The sequence below is a fragment of the Rhagoletis pomonella genome, unplaced genomic scaffold (genome assembly GCF_013731165.1).
Source record: "Rhagoletis pomonella isolate Grant_MI unplaced genomic scaffold, Rhpom_1.0 Rhpom_scaffold_00023, whole genome shotgun sequence".
Classification (NCBI taxonomy): Eukaryota; Metazoa; Arthropoda; class Insecta; order Diptera; family Tephritidae; genus Rhagoletis; species Rhagoletis pomonella.
Window position 1 is genome coordinate 2,189 of NW_023458577.1, and position 17,284 is coordinate 19,472.

Sequence of the window (17,284 nt, forward strand, 5' to 3'; positions counted from 1 at the left end):
AGTAAACGACCAAAATCGTCGAAAACTATACAGTGCTGCCGAGTTTTTCCGTTTTAATATACTAGTCGAGTGAAAAATTTAGGCAATGACGTGAAATTTTCGATACGATTCGACTCTCGAAAAACGGCTTGCATTCGACACGACTCTCGCAATGAGGGTGTATATCTCGGCATCACGCAGTCACTTTGCGACCTTTTCGAGCGAACTGCCGGCCCTGATCCGTGGTTATCGAATGCGGCATACCATACTGTAGAAGTGCTCTTGCTACTATTGGCACGGCCACTGGTCATCGCGAATATCGATCGATGCATGTTAGGCAGTATCTGTAATTGTTGTCTATTGGGAAGGGGTCAATGAGATCTACGATGATATGTTCAAAACGGCGGTCGGGGATTTTTGTAGCGCAGCTTTGTTGTGTTTATTTACCTTAGATTGCTGACAACGTATTTCTAACCATCCGCGCGATATCTTTTTTCATGTTTTTCTATTCCGGAATGAGCTTGATCAAGGCTACTTTGGCTGGATGGGAGAGGTGAATATGTATTTTCTTGAGCTGATGCGACGAATTTTTTATAACATCCTGGAGTTCGGGATCCGACTGTTGGCTTATGACTAGTTTCTCGAAGTCGTCATTACAAATTTCTTCGATTCTTGTCAACGTACATATCTGCGACGAAATTAGGGGTCTTCCCTTATACTCGTAAAAGCCTCCTAACCTCGTAAAGCTCGTAAATTTACGAGCCTCGTAAAAGAACTGTCAAAATTTGTATGGAGCTCTATTCACGAGCCCCTCGTAAATTTTCGAGGCAAATTTGATGCGCAAACGACCTCGTAAACTTCAGTGTTGCTGAGGGGCCGAAATTCTTATACTAAAATGTATGATAAAATAAAATACATACATACATGAAAAATATTAGACGCGAATAAAATGAATGAATATCATGCAGTAACTATATTGATTAAGTTTCTGCTAATTTTCGGCATTTTTAATTGTATTTTAGCCAATAGGATTTTAGGAGACAAGATGGCGGGATGTTATGGAAAATACTACGAAACAAAAATTGCTTCACAAAGTCCTGATTGGTCTGTCAAACAGTCAAATTACGCTCCTAGTTACAACTTTTCACAAAGGGGCGTTCCCATAAAAGCCTCGAAAACTTACGAGTTTTACACGGGCTAAGACTTTACGAGTTTAAGGGAATTCCCTAATTGTTTTTGCTTCTGCGATCTGAATATCAGTCGTAGGTTCACTAATAAAACTGAGTTTTCGCGTTTGCTTAGCGTTTGTTTTCTCCGGCTTCTGCTAAAAATCAAATGTTAGTTGCTTATAGTCTGCAAAAGTGGTGCAGCTTCGGCCTGCGATCGTATGTGAGAAATACTTTACCGATTGGAATATAGCCAATAACTCTCGGTCGAATGTGTTTTGCTTTAACTGCGTTTCGGAAACTCGGGTCGAGTAAAACCCGAGTGGCTTCAGTGTACCATTAACTAACTCGTTAAGCGCGGCATCTACACAAAAATTTTTTTCGCCAAAGTAAAGGACGAGTGTTGCGTTTTCTGAGGGATGTGCCAACGTTGTAACATTTGTCAGGTAATTTTTACATTCCTCGGAACATTTTTTGCTGCACTATTGCATTTGTCTTTGGAGCTGAATATGTGTACTGCTGCGTTAAGTCGTTGTATTCGCGCAACATGAATTCGTAACGATCGCTGCTTACACTGTACCTATACGTACGCTGCAAGCGGTGGCCTTTGCTGTCAAGTTTGTTGCTCTGTTATTGTTGTTTTCCACACAATTTTTTCATAATAAACGGCCTCAAGCTTAATAAAATTGTTGTAAGGCCATAATTAACATAAACAATCAACTTAAGGACGAGAGCACCTGAAAGTTAAACATTCTAAAATAGAATGTTAACCAAAAAACAAAAAAAAAACAACAACCACATTATCAAGTGTAAATAGCAGCGGAATAGCTGCGCTTGATTGTATATAATTTTTATAACGCATTAAATAACAAACACATATCCCTTAATTTATAAAAAAAATTACTTTTCAATTTTAAGCATTTATGTTATTCTGCATTAATCCATAAATCAATATAAATTTTTTGAATATAATTTTTCTAGACTGCACAACATGGATTTCCCCATAAGCCCTCCGCGGTGGCTTATGATCCGGTTTCCAAACTTATGGCCATAGGCACACAAATGGGAGCTATCAAAGTATTCGGCCAACCCGGTGTAGAATTCTACGGGCAACACATGCTAGTCAGCAATTCAGCTGCCGAACTCAACGTACAGCTTTTAGAATGGGTTAACGGCACTGGACGTGTACTCTCGTTGACTGCATCGAATCATTTAACATTATGGGAGCCTGTGGGGGCAACACTAGTTGCTACCAAGACACTGCCTTTTGACGGAAAATTGAAGAAAGTATCATCGCTTTGCTGTTCATTGAATAAAGACATCATATGGATTGGAACTGAAGGGGGAAACATATATCAATTCGATTTAAATTCGTTCTCCATACGTGAACCTGTAATATATCACGATGTTGTCCTTGAACAAGTACCTCCGACATACAAGTTGAACCCAGGTGCTATTGAATCTGTTCGGCAGTTGCCCAAAGAATGCAATAAACTCTTAATTGCATACAATCGTGGTCTCTGTGTGTTATGGGATTTAGAAACATCTTCATTAGTACGCGCTTATATTGCTTCTGGTCATGGACAGAGTGTGGGCCTTTTTGTGAATGCAGCTGGAACCCAATTTACTTGGTATCATGCGGATGGCTCCTATGCCTCTTGGAATTTGACCAACACCGAGGCACCGAAAAACGTCAATTACGTTCCATATGGACCAGACCCCTGCAAAAGTATAACTCGGCTGTATAAGGGCAAACGCGGGTAAGTTCTCAAAGGTCATTTACAGCCCCTACTGAGCCAAAATGTATTTTTCTGTATAGAACTACATACATATCAGCAACAATAACACTGTACAGCACTCGGCTGGTTATTGGACCAAACCAACTTTTTTAAAGAGATTGAGTTATAAGAAAAAAAAGTTAGTTCCCCGTTTTTCGAAGTTAGCCTCCGAAATTGAGATATGGGCCTTCGAAGTTCGATATTGGATCTTTGGTAAAAAATTATTTTTAATTATTGCATGTAAAAAGGAAAAAAGTAAAAATACAGACGTGGTCCAACCTTTTGCTCTTATTTATATCGTATAGAAATTTTTTTGTGAAAACTAATATTACAGGTGCTATAACGGGTCATAGGTCAGTTCTTCGAAAAATGAAAAACTTAGTATTTCAGACAATTTGGAACTGCTTTTTAAAAGATTCATATCGTTGTAAAGGTAATTTAACCCCCTTTATTCATATCAGGCTTAATCGCCTTTACAACGATACTAACCTTTTAAAAACGGTTAGTAATATTTTTGTTTAAAATACTTTTTTATAAAAAAAGGCATTTTTTCTTTTAAATGTGTTTTTTTTTAATTTTTATCAACGAAATATACAAATATGCATATCAAAAGAAAGGAATTTAGTCGCCTTTACAACGATACCAATTTTTTACTAATCGGCTAGTAATATTTTTGTTTAAAATATTTTTTTTATAAAAAAAGGTATTTTTTCTCTTAAATATGCTTTTTCTAAAATTTTTATATACGAAGTGTACAAATATGCATATCAAAGGAAAGCGGATTTAATCACCTTTACAACGATATAAATTTTTTAAAAATCTGTTCAAAATTGTTTGAAATATAAGGAAATTAATTTTTCGAAGACCTGAACTTTGACCCTTATAGCACCTGTAATATAGCAAAAGGAGGACTACGCCTATATTTTTAGGTTTTTAGTTATTTACATGCAATAATTTAATATAATTTTTTACCGAAGGTCCTATTTCGAACTTCGAAGGCCCATATCTCGATTTCGGAGGCTAACTTCGAAAAACGGAGAAATCACTTTTTTTTGCCTATGACTCAATCTCTTAAAAAAATTGGGTTGGTCCGATACCCAGAAAAAAGGTGTGTTTGCCGTACAGTGTAATAATTATAACAGGTTATACATTTCGAGCTTGGCGAATCTACTATAGCTGTATCGCTGTACCAAGCTCGTTTTTATTCAGTGATAAGGTCCATTTCAAGTTCGGCGGCTGTGTGAATAAGCAAACTTTTATCAATCTGTGGTAATGAGCAACCGCAAGTGACCGCTGCACAGTGGTTGCATTTCTATGGGGAGAGCGGCAAAAAATACTTTTAATGGACGTATCGGGATAAAATTTTTACCCTAAGGTCTGTTAAGAGTTAAAACTGTAATATGTAATAACTGTGTATGTAATGTATAAACAACAAACAAAAAAAAAACAAAAATTGCCGAACCTGGTCGCAATGTCGTGTTGCTATTATTTTTCACATGACTGTATGTGGGCGTGTCCAACCCCGCCCACTTTTACATATTACAGTTTTTACTCTTAACAGACCTTAGAGTAAAAATTTTATCCCGATATGTTCGCCGACGCTTAGTCTTTTTGAAGACTCAACAAAATCTATTTTCGGGCGCCACGATTTGAATTGGTGGAAACTGTTGGTTGACATTGTAATGAAATGATTTCTATCTTTTCGAGCCAATTATAATGATTTTTCAAAACTACTGATTTTTGTCGTTTGGATCTTTGCCAAAACAATGCAAATTAATACATTTTTGCAACTCATACCGATCCGGCTCAAAACTCTCATATTCAATATCGTTCGCTATTGCACCCAGCAAATTTGAACTTTTTGGGAATGCGGACCGAAATTTTCACACCAAATCTCAAAAACATGCGATCGAGAAAATTCGCAGTGTTAACTTGTGCCTAGAAACATTTGATTTAAAAAATTAGGTAAATCAAAAAATAAACATGAAAAAAAACTGTAGGAAATAAAGAGCTTGGATTAGGTTATGGAATACTACGCGAGCCTCTGCAGGTCAATGCATCTACACTGAACACTTTTATAATCTCAAAATATTAACAAATAATATGTAAATAACAATATTGAGGGCCGATAGGGGAAACACACTTAAAACATTGCCTAAATACTTGAAAGATGAACCAAGAAACACACAAAATCCTACTTTTCTAAAACAACGATTTGCATAGAACATAACACGAATTATGTAAAAGTTTAATTGTAGAAATAATGCCTTTATCTACAATATCCATTGCATATAATTATAACTCACTTGGCTTTTCACAATATTTTAATTACGTTAAATTCAATTCAATTTTCAGCGTGCTGACGCTGTACAAATAAAATGAACAATTGATGACACTTTTGTTGCTTTTTTCAGAAACAACCGTTAGAATGAAAACAAAAAATATATGACAACATGAAGTTTGGACAAAAAACTGATTGCAAAGCTTATTTTAGTGTAAAAATTTTTACATACATTTTTTTAATTATGGCCTATGGCAGCAACCACTGTGTGCTGTGAGAATGGCGAAGGAGTCCCCAAAACCGTCAATTCTTTGCGCCACGCCGCCATAATAAAAGACATATTTTGGCCAAAAAATAGCTCCTTCTTCTAAAGTGTTAATTTCCTGAATGCCTTACAGTGACGTTGGGAATGTTTAATGCCACAAAATATCTAATTCCAGAAAACCAAGTTTTTTCAATTTCAATCTGTTTCAAATTTTCAATAACTTACTTATCTCCAACTTAACTCTTGAACACTAAAAAAAAAAAACGTATCCAATAGGTTACGGGTATACGAACGTCACTTTCGAATGAATTTTTAAATAAATCTTCATATCAAAACTGCAAAATCGTTTAACGATACTATCGATAGTTTTGCAGCTCTAATAGTCCCTTTATCTGTGAGAAAGTCAAATTTCGAAAATACCATTATGAACACATTTCTTTAACCAACTTCCCGTTGAGCAAGAGACTTGAAACTTCAAACTTAGCTAAATGCAATGCATTGCGAAAGATGAATTAATCCTCTAGGTGGCGCAGGAGTCAAAATATTTGAAAACCCCGTATTTATAGTCCGATTGAGTTCGTATTTAGAATTTATTTTACTTTCATGGAAAGAAGTAAATCCACAAAAAATTTAGCCGGTAGCTGGCGAGGGGTCTATATATTTCGAAAACCTACATGTATGGTCCGATTTAGTGTATATATATTTTAGGGTGATCCAAAATAACTAACCTAACTGTGTTGTATTGTGCTGTATTGTGTTGGGTTGTGTTGTGTTGTGCTGTATTCTGTTGTATTGTGCTGTATTGTGTTGTGTTGTGATGTATTGTGTTGTGTTGTATTGTGTTGTGTTGTATTGTGTTGTGTTGTGTTGTGTTGTGTTGTGTTGTGTTGTGTTGTGTTGTGTTGTGCTGTGCTGTGGTTTGTTGTGTTGTGTTGTGTTGTGTTGTGTTGTGTTGTGTTGTGTTGTGTTGTGTTGTGTTGTGTTGTGTTGTGTTGTGTTGTGTTGTGTTGTGTTGTATTGTGTTGTGTTGTGTTGTGTTGTGTGTTATGTTATGTTATTTTGTATATCCCTCAATTCACTTCAATTAATTCCACTCGGCTCAGCTCAGCCCACCTCAACACACCTTAATTTTTGAGGTTGAATTTCCACCGCTCGGCGAACACTAGTTAATATAATTTAGTTTATTGCAATTGGGTAATTGCACTACTTACAACAGAAATTGTTTTTGTCAATTTTATTGTGGCCTATTAACATTTTATTTTAATATTTTTATCGAGCTTTGTACCACGATTTTGTTTATTACGAAAAATGGAAAACGCAACAAAGTCAAAGCGGTAGAAGTTATAGTAGCTATTCTTTTTCTAGACTTCAGCAGGGATCGAACCCGCATAATCTATGTGCAAAGTCAGAAGTGGTAGCCACTGAGCTATGCACACTAGAGTGGTAAAAATTTTTTTTTTGGAAAGTTATAAACGCTACGTCAAATTATTGTTATTTGTGATAAAAAAAGAGAAACGTGTTTCTTTATTAAAAAAAAAAAAAAAATTCTTAGAGGTCGCGCTGGTTTTTTATAAAAACGCTGATGCTCTCAATTTTTATACTTTCTTGACATGTTAAAATTCAGGTAAAAATGTGGTTTTTGCATATAATTACTCTGGTATTATTGGGGAACGTTCCTATGTGACAGTCAAAATCGGGATGGAATGAAACCAACGGGAAATGTTATATCGGTCAAAAACAATTTATACGTGGCCCGGCGTTTCGCTGGGTCACGTCTAGGAATCGAGATATATCGATTTGAAGTTAGTAACTATCATATAGGGGAAATTGTCACCTTTGGTGGTCTTTTTTTTGACATCACTCGAGAACCACTGGTCCGATTTTGCTCAAACAAATTAAAAAAAATTAAAAATGACAATTCCTTTAATCTGTTAATATAACGTTTTTCTATATACTCAACAGTTTTGCCGGTAAAAATAAATGTATGAAGAAAAAAAATGGGCGAACCACCACGCAAGAAAGTAAGGGGCGCAAACAAACGAAAATAAGTTTTGCGTTCATCGATTTTTATAACCTATGTATCTATGTAATAACCTAATAATTACCTGTAATAATTTTTAATTTTACGTGTTAATAATAAATAATATATAATAAATATTATCCAAATTCATTGAAACATAAAATCAATATTCTTGTCAAGATGAGATACCTTCACTTAATTGTGAATAAAAGCGAAACGCGTCCATCGATTTTCATGATCTATGTCTCATTTTGCTTAAAGGTTATGTGACTTTGCGTGAAAGTAATACGACTTGCCTTTTTTTCCGTTTTGGATTTTTTTGAATTTAAAAAATAAAAAAATTTAATATTTTAGGCAAAAAATATTTGTTTTCTTCATACCTTTATTTTTACCGGCAAAACTTTATATAGAAAAACGTTATATGAACAGATTAAAGGAATTGTAAAAAGGTGACAATTTCCCCCTATATGATAGTTACTAACTTCAAATCGATATATCTCGATTCCTAGACGTGACCCAGCGAAACGCCGGGACACGTATAACTTCTTTTTTACCGATATAACTTTCCCCGGTGGTTTGAACCCTTCTCGATCACTGACCCCAACCATTTGTCTCACAGTGTTACATACCTGTCTTGGGTAGTTAGAATGGGCCGAATGCCCGAAAATATGCTCTCGAAAAGATACTAATAAAATTGAAACGTTGATACTGAACGATTTACGCGTTGTCATGGGTTGGAACTTGTTATCAGGGGGTTTCTAGGGTTGCTAATTACGAATCTGAAGTCAGTTTTTCAAAATTCAAAATGGCGGAACCAAAATGGCGATTAATTTTTTTAAAAAACTATTGGATTTGTTCGAAAATCGGCACTCGGGAGTTTTTAGGTTCGCCGATTACGAATCTGAAGTCAATTTTTTTAAATTTAAAATGGCGGATCCAATATGGCTATTAAGTTAAAAAAATATTACTAAAATTAAAACGTTGATTTTGAACGTTTTAAATATTGTCAAGGGTTAAAACAAGTTTCCAGAGGGTTTCTGGCGTTGCTGATTACGAATCTGATGTCAGATTTTCAAAATTCAAAATGGCGGTTAAGAGTTTCAAACAAATCCAATCATTTTTTTAAAGTTTGTCGCCATTTTGGATCCCCCATTTTGAATTTTGAAAATCTGACATCAGATTCGTAATCAGAAACCCCAGAAACCCACTGAAAACGTGTTTTAACCCTTGACAATGTTTAAAACGTTCAGTATCAACCTTTTAATTTTAGTATTTTTTTTTTAATTTGATCGCCATATTGGATCCGCCATTTTGAATTAAAAAAAATTTACTTCAGATTCGTAATCGGTGACCCCAAAAACTCTCGACTGCCGGGTTTCGAACAAATCCAATCATTAAAAAAAAATGGACCGCCATTTTGGATCCGCCATTTTGAATTTTGAAAAACTTACTTCATATTCCTAATTAGCAACCCCAGAAACGACCTGGTAACAAGTTCCAACCCATGGTAACGCGTAAATCGTTCAGTATCAATGTTTTAATTTTACTAATGCCTTTTTGAGAGAATATTTTCGGGAACTAGGCCCATTCTAACTGTCCAAGACAGGTGTGTAATTAAGGGAATGTTCCCCAACAACACCAGAGTAATTATATGTTGAACCCACATTTTTAGCTGCATTTTAACATGTCACAAAAATAAAAAAATTGAGAACATCAACGTTTTTATAAAAAACCGACCAGCGCGACCTCTAAAAAAACTTTTTTCTAAATAAAAAAATAAGTGTCTCATTTTTCATCACAAATAACACTATTCTGATGTAGCGTTTATGAATTTCTAAAAAGAGTGTTTTTATGAACCACTCTAAGGCACACCCCGTAAACTAGTTACTATCAAGTGCAGAAATATATCGGATCAACCATGTTTATTAAATTATCGGCATTTATCGAGTTATTGAAATTGGTCAATGTTGATTGAGCTATCGAGACGCAGAAACTTAGTTATCGAAATGTACCGATGGTTATCGAGTTATAAAAATTCATCGGATTATCGAAGTTTATCAAAATAATGATATTTTATTTTATATGACATTTATTGAATAATCAATCAGTTGTTATGTATCGAGTTCTTTCAAATTATCCAATCACCGATGTTTACCACGACCAGAGTCTATCGAGTTTTCGATTGATATGGAGCTATCAAAACCGGGGTTTTGCAATTCATTGAATCGAATTGTCTAAATTTATCAATCAACTGAAATGTATCGAGTTACCTAAATTCATAAAGTTATTATAATTTGTCGAGGTATCGAGAATTATCGAAATACACCGGGTCCTATGGTTCCCGTGTCACCCTAATTGAAAACAGTGTTAAGCCTTAGTCTGAATTTTCCCCATTCCATCATTTGCCTTTGACGCGTAATATAAATAATAAATCACTTGGTAATGGAATATGCCAATTTCTCGTGGAAAACTGAAAATAATGATTGCTCTTTATCAATTCAGAAAAATCATACTTTAGTGTTGCTAAAAATAATTCTGATGATGTTCGTTAGCACAACAATTACCCTACTGAATTTTTGAACGATTTAACTGTCAGCCAATTGTCTCTTCATAATCTGGTACACAAAAAGACTGTATTGAATTCTTCTTCTTCTTCTTTATTGGCGCTGTAACCACCTAAGCAATTTTGGCCGAGTCCGAAACAGCACGCCAGTCATTTCTCTTTCTCTGTGCTAACTGACGCCAATTGGAAATGCCAAGTGAAGCCAAGTCCTTCTCCACCTGGTCTTTCCAACGCATAGGAGGCCTTCCTCTTCCTCAGTTACCAGCATCGCGGCCCGCGTCTAATACTTTTGGAGCAGGAGCGTTTCTGTACATTCGAACAACATGGCCAAGCCAGCGGAGCCGCTGAATTTTAATTCGCTGCACTATGTCTATATCGTTGTAAAGCTCATACAGCTCATCGGTAAATCGCCTGCGGTATTCGCCATCGCCAAAGCGTAAAGGTCCGTAAATCTGTATTGAATTGCAAATGCATAAAAACTCTGAGAATACTAATCTCAAGCATTTATTTGTCGTTTTTTTGCACTCTTTTTACCGTTTTCGTTCCAGCGTACACAGTTTCGCGCTTATTGTATGACTTGTATTTTCTCACGAATAACACAGGCCGACAAAATTTTTACCCAGAAACCAGACTATACTTTCCCGAAGGTTTTCGGTGCGCTGAATTCAAATCTGACCCCAGAATAGCCCAATCACGTCAGGTTTTCGAGATTTTCTAACCTAAAAGTACAAAAATCACGGTTTTTGGGCACGTTTGAGCTCCTGTAACACGATGAAAAATTTTTTTTTTCAGAAAGATCAGCTCGATCTAAATGTACTACTCCTCCCCTCCAAAATTCATTTTAAAGCTTTAAAAAACCTTAATTTGTCAGCGAGAAGTCGTCTGTTGAATTTAGCACCCTTAATCCGATGCATCTGTATGACGTGCATAGCCGCAGAAAACTAAACTCAGTAAATTCAACAGACGACTTCTCGGTTAAACGATATATACCTTTTTCTATGTTACAGGTGCTATAAGGGGTCAAAGGTCGGTTCTTCGAAAAATTAAAAACCTTATATTTCAAACAAGTTTGAACTGATTAAAAAGAAAAATAATAATATCGTCGTAAACGTGATTAAACCCGCTTTCTTCTGATATGCAATTTGTATACTTCGTATGTATAAATCTAAGAAAAAATATTTAAAAGGAAAAATACCTTTTTTTTATACAAAAAAAAACATATAAGGAGTTCATCTATATTTCCTCATGGCTTAAATAATTTTTCAACTACGCAAAAAGTGTGAAAGACTAAGAATTCGCTAAAAAGAGTATCTAACTCTATGGCTTTTATGCAAAACTCTTTTACAGAGTCAGTAAGGAGTTGTAGGTTATAGGTACGGCGACCATATTAACCAACGTAAAATAAAGGACATTTTGTTTCAAAATTATAAAAGTATCGTAATTTAAATCAAACATTTACTAGTACATTATATTATCTAATTGTACAAGTTTCCCTTTTTTAAAGACGCTTGGATTATTATTTTTTTATGAAAGCTTATAAACCTAGTAAGAGACCAGTTGAGCACGAATTTTGAAAGTGCAGAAAAAGTAGCAATTTTGAAGAATATCGATTCTCCTGGTCCAGTTAATAAATGTTACATAATAAAACCTAATTGAAAGCGGTTGTAGGTTTCCTCCGAAATAAAGGATAATTTCACAAGAAAAATTTGAAATGTTATAAAAAAAACTTCACCAAAATTAAAAAAAAAATTGGGTATGCAGTTTTATAGATCATTAGATTGTAGTATAATAAGTGCAAGTTGCAAGTAGCTAAGAGATTGCGTTGATTTTTAATAATTTTTTTCGATAACACTTCGAGCACACCTGCATGCGAAATGGGAAATAAATGCGTTTGTTTTATTTTTAAAAATCAACGGGAACTCTTAGACACTTGCACCTTGCTCTTTATTATTATAAAATTTAAGGATCTATTAAACTGCATATACCAATTTTTAATAAAAACAAAAAAAAAAATTATTTTGGTAAAAAATTTTTATAGCATTTCAAATTTTTGTATGTTTTTTTCATTTTGGAAGAACCAAACAATTGCTTTCAACTGGTTTTTGTTATGTAACATTTATTAAGGGAAAAGTAGAATACATTTTCTTCAAAATTGCTACTTTTTCTGCACTTGCACTAAAAAATTTAAAATAAAAAATTCACAAATAAGGCTCCACTGAACACTTGCAAATTTTATAAGCTTTCATTCAAAAAATTAACCAAATGAGTGAAAAATTAAGTCTCCAGTGAATTATGAACACTAAATGCCAGTTTTGAAACTCAGCGTGCAACACGTACGGCCCAACTTTCCCCTTTCTTTTGAGAATTTTATTCAAATTATGTATATTAATTTTTCTATCAGTATTAGCAATGATTCGTGATTTATAGATTGCACGTAGATTATCGATTAGCGAAGGTTTTTATTATATTCTATAAGGGACATTTTTATTATTTTATATTCTCTGTTCAAAAATTTACATCTGAAAAATCCAGAACTGATTTAAAGGACAGATTAATAAATAAAGGACAAAATGCGTCCTTATTTTGAAAAAAATGATAAAGGACAGAGAGCTAAAATAAAGGACTGTCCTTTGAAATAAAGGACGGATGGTCACCGTGGTTATAGGCAAAAGCCATTCGAATATTGAAATTTATTGTTATTAAACTAAAAATTATTTTCGAGATAATTAACAACACTCCAGCTCCATCATATTATCGCAACTGGTACGTATGCCCATAAAACGATTGATCCTTTTGTCGTATTAATTTTTTGGGCATATCAAACCTTATCTAAAACATGTCAACTATAATTAAATTATTTTCTTCTTATCTTTTACAGTACAGTTTAAGGAAGTTCCAACGTTATGTAAAAACCTTAAGAAAATACTAAAGTATTTTGTTTGAATAGAAAATTCAGTACAAATTAGTACAAATTTTGAAAAATCAGGACATTAGCGTACTGATTGAGGAAATGAATAAAATCAGTACAAGAGTTGAAAAATCAGTACTGTACTGATAAAATCAGTACGTCTGGCAACCGTAGATACTTCAAACCAAGGTCATATGTTTGAAGACCAACGGGTTTTTTGTAAAAACACTGTTTATAGAGAAATTGTTGCCCGTTAAACTGTAACGCTAATAAATTGTCAAAAAGAAAAGATATACAAATTTTTAGTCACTTTTTAGTACCAAAGCAGGAGATTTTTTTTAAGGTATTTTGTGCCGTACAACTTCATCGACGTGCTATGTTAGAAGACATCCCGGGCTCTAAAAAACAAGAAAAAACTGTAGAATACCGACAGTAACTGGCACTCCTAGTTTTGATTGAAACGTATCTTTTTTATGACTTCTAGTTTACAAGTCTTCAAAATACCCTAAGCAATTGAGCCTGGAACTTGCTTTAAGTCTGATGTGGTTTGATATGAAAGCGGTTATTACGCAGTGGGGTCGTGTAATATATGGGTATTTCCATACGTCACGTACGAGACAGTCGTACGTTTCAATGGGATACAAACAAGGAAAAACATGTGTTTTTTACTTCTTTGGACCATTGTGTAGGGCATAATTAGCTCTATATTTAACTGAAAAAAGAAAACAATCGAACCGCATTGTCCTTAAATATACGCAATTAAAGAGAGTTACGTTACGTGACAAAAATGGAAGTTGTTTTTTTTTTTGCTTTGTTTTTTTATAAAATCGCAAAACTGCGAATTGTGGATCGCTCTTTTTGTAAATTTTTTTTAATATGATTTGGAGTAATTCTAGTTGTTTTTTAGAGTTTTTTGAATTAATTCAATTTGTTTAAATTTTCTTCTACAACCCCAAGTGTGAAAACTTGTGGACGTGGCATAAGTTACCATCGTTATATTTTTATTAATATTGCTTTTAAATGAATTTTCAACGCAAATAACACATGAATATTATGTTGAATTTACTTTATATTTTTACTTCAGCGTAAATTTAGTGTATTTTTTTTGGAAATCTGTGATTTATTATGTTTCAACCACATACGCCGAATTCGAACCAAATCGGACCATAAATAGACGTGTCAAAATATCTCAACCCTGACGCCACCTAGCGAGACTATTTTATGCAAAAACTTTTCTACTTATATAACCAGTTTCACAAAACAGATTGGCCTGTAAAATTTTTAAGAAAAAGTGTGTGAAAGTTTTCCCGCTTGATTTTGTTTACATATCTCAATACCTAGTGGGCGCTGTAGTTAATATGCCGTCCACTCTCCATTGCTGTCTATAATAGCTTGACATCGTCTTGAGCAACTTTCGCTTAGTTTTCTAGCATCATCTGGAGACAGATCCCTCCAAATTTTTTTAACGTCCTAGCAAGCTGTTTTGTTGTAGACATTCTCTTTCCCCGAATTCTCGATTTCATTAGAGCCCACACATTTTCAATTGGATTCGCATCCGGACTCTGCGAAGGCCAATCAAGTTGTTGTATGCATTTTTCGGCTTTCCAAGATGTGCATAGTCGACTCCGGTGTTTTGGATCATTGTCTTCCTGAAGGATCCAATCATTTGTATTCGGTCAATAAAGTTTTGCCGCCGACTTAAGCAAACATTTTTCATACAGTTTGATCATATATTTTGCGTCAAGGTTTTGTGAAAAGACAGCCAAACTACCGAGTCCTTTTTCAGGAAAGCATCCGTAAACATGGACCTTAGCCGGGTGTTTAACAGATCGCTGAACAAATTTAGTGCCTGTACCAACCCAAGCTTTCTTCCAGTAATTCTAAATAACGAAAGATGATTCATCTGTAAATATTACTTTGCTCCAATCACGGTCTATATTTGCCTTCGCCCATACCAATTGTTTTTGAATATGCATTTCAGTCAAAAGGGGTTTTTGAAGTGTGCTCCGATTTCTGATGTCAGATTCTTGCAATCTCCGTCTGATTGTAGAAATGGAGACGTTTATACATTTTGACGAAAATTTTTGTTTCGCTTGCCTTAGGCTAAGGGTTGGAATTTTTTTAAATAAATGAGTAATGGCCCGATCGTCGCTTTTAAAGGTAGTTTTAGTTAAACCTGGTATATCAGCAACATTGCCTTCAACTTTGAATTGATGGTTCCAAGTTCTAACAAAGTGGTTTGACTTTTTTATGTACTTTGCGGACTCAGTTGTGCACATTTTCGGGCCTTTGGGATGACTTACCAGGAACACAGCTTCAAAACGCTTCTTATATATAGCACTCATTTCTTTAACAAGCAACCACTTCGAATTACAACACAAAAATTAAGTACTCCCTGAACTGCGTCATTAGAATTTGAATGTATTTTACAGTTTAATGCTTTGTTGGTTGAGTTATCATACGCAGCCTACTATGTTTGGGAAATTTGTTTTGTGAAACACACTGTATTTAAAAAACTGACAAATTGGTCCATAAATATGTTAGATATATGACTTTAATTTTTTTACGCGGCAGACCCTCCGATGGAAACACACATATGTTACATAGCAAGTTTTGTGCTGGCTACTTGGCTGTGAAACGAATCAGTCACTGTCGGTCTGCAAATTTTTGTCGTAAACCAGACCTGGGTACCGCCCGATCACACTTCTTTCGCCGGTAGCGGAGACACTACAGGCCTTGCTACTCCCGTATTTTGCGAACCACCTAAACCCAGCGAAGTATCAGCATGGTTTCCATAAAGTGCACAGCACAACAACAGCACTTAACGCCATAAACACTCCGATAACACGTGGCCTAAACAGCAACCGCCCCAGTAAGAGAACTATTCTAGTAGCGTTGGATCTGTCGAAAGGCATTTGATACCGTCAGCCACTCCACGCTGCTAGAAGACATCAGTGTTGCCGCGAATCATTTTTAGTGGTAGCCAAATTCCTTTAAAAAAAGGGCTAAAACGAGCTAAAAAAGTCGTTGTCGCTAAAATTGGTAGCTAAAATTTTTTCCTTACATATACATACATATATAAGCATACACGCAAACATTTTCAATAAGTAATGGTATATAAAAACCACCCAACGGCACAAGAAGCGCTCCATTAGCACTATTGGAGCGCTCCATATTCAGCAGTAAGCGCTCCCTTCCTAATTTCGCACTTCATTGTATTTTAACATTTAGGGGATTCCCTTAAGCTCGAAAGTGGCTCGAAAACCACGAATCCTCGAAACTTTTCCAGCCTCGAAAAACAACTGTCAAAAATTATATGAGTGGCGATTTTCGCGTGCCTCGAAAACTTTCGAGGCAAATTAGTCGCGAAAAAAGCCTCGAAAAGTCGTTCGTAAGTTTCAGTGTTGCCTTTATAATTGTTGACTGCGTTTTGATCAATAAATTCATACAATTTACATTTTTCACTTTTTCGTGGCATTTTCAATGCTGATTTTATATGTATTTATTTCAGCTGATGCGATGTATTATACAAAAAACTCTGAATGAGCTGTCAAACTTCGGAATTTTTCCATTGTTTACGAGGCTGAAAAAAGGTGCATTCCCAAAAACAGCCTCGAAAACTTTCGAGGTTTTCGAGTTTTCTGCTCTTCGCGTTTAAGGGAATCCCCTAATTGTGTGTCATTAGAAAGAAGCGTTCCCTGCTGCTCCTAAAGAAGCCCTTGGTGAGCGCTTCAACTAAAGCATTTAAAAAGCGATGCAAGCAAATTTTCATTTGTCATATTATATTATAGTTTTAATAAAGTAATGACGTTTCTTGTAAATCATTTGATGGTTTACATACATATTAAACATACATAAAAACATACATGTTTGGGCATACATAAATTATCTTTTTTCAAAAGAAAATATTCTATGTAACTGCTCAAAATGATATTTATTTCTGAGCATTGTTAGAAATTTAAAAATTTACGTTTACTTTGCTTTTGTACTGTTCCCCACTTGCTCCTTTGGGGAGCAGCTCACTTTCAGTCCCGTTGGGAATGAACTCTGGAAAAAAGCTAATATTTCATCCAACCAAGAACCTTTTTGTTTGCTGGGTTAGAGCTGCTTCGGCCGTTGAATTAATAGCGAAATAAATTTCCTTTACACTCCTACGCGTTTCGACGCGTTTCGCGCCTTCCTCAGGGAGTCTGTTTTTTTATTAGAATGACAAACAATAAACATGAAACACCATAACACTGGTTTCCCGCAAAAATGTTCTATGGATGCCACTATCCAATTCCTATGTAGAGTTGCTCGGTGATTCCGAAAATCGAGTTAATTT

General features: G+C 35.0%; 1 protein-coding gene across 1 annotated transcript in view; it reads left to right on the plus strand.

Moving 5' to 3' along the window:
- Positions 1–2,130: 2,130 nt before the first annotated feature.
- The window catches only part of LOC118749616 (lethal(2) giant larvae protein), a 366,665-nt gene continuing 351,511 nt past the window's right edge, over positions 2,131–17,284 (plus strand). Inside the window, exon 1 of the mRNA XM_036484421.1 lies at positions 2,131–2,905. Within this exon, the coding sequence (XP_036340314.1) occupies positions 2,190–2,905 (716 nt within the window). The 5' untranslated portion in view covers positions 2,131–2,189. The remainder of the gene's footprint in view (positions 2,906–17,284) is intronic.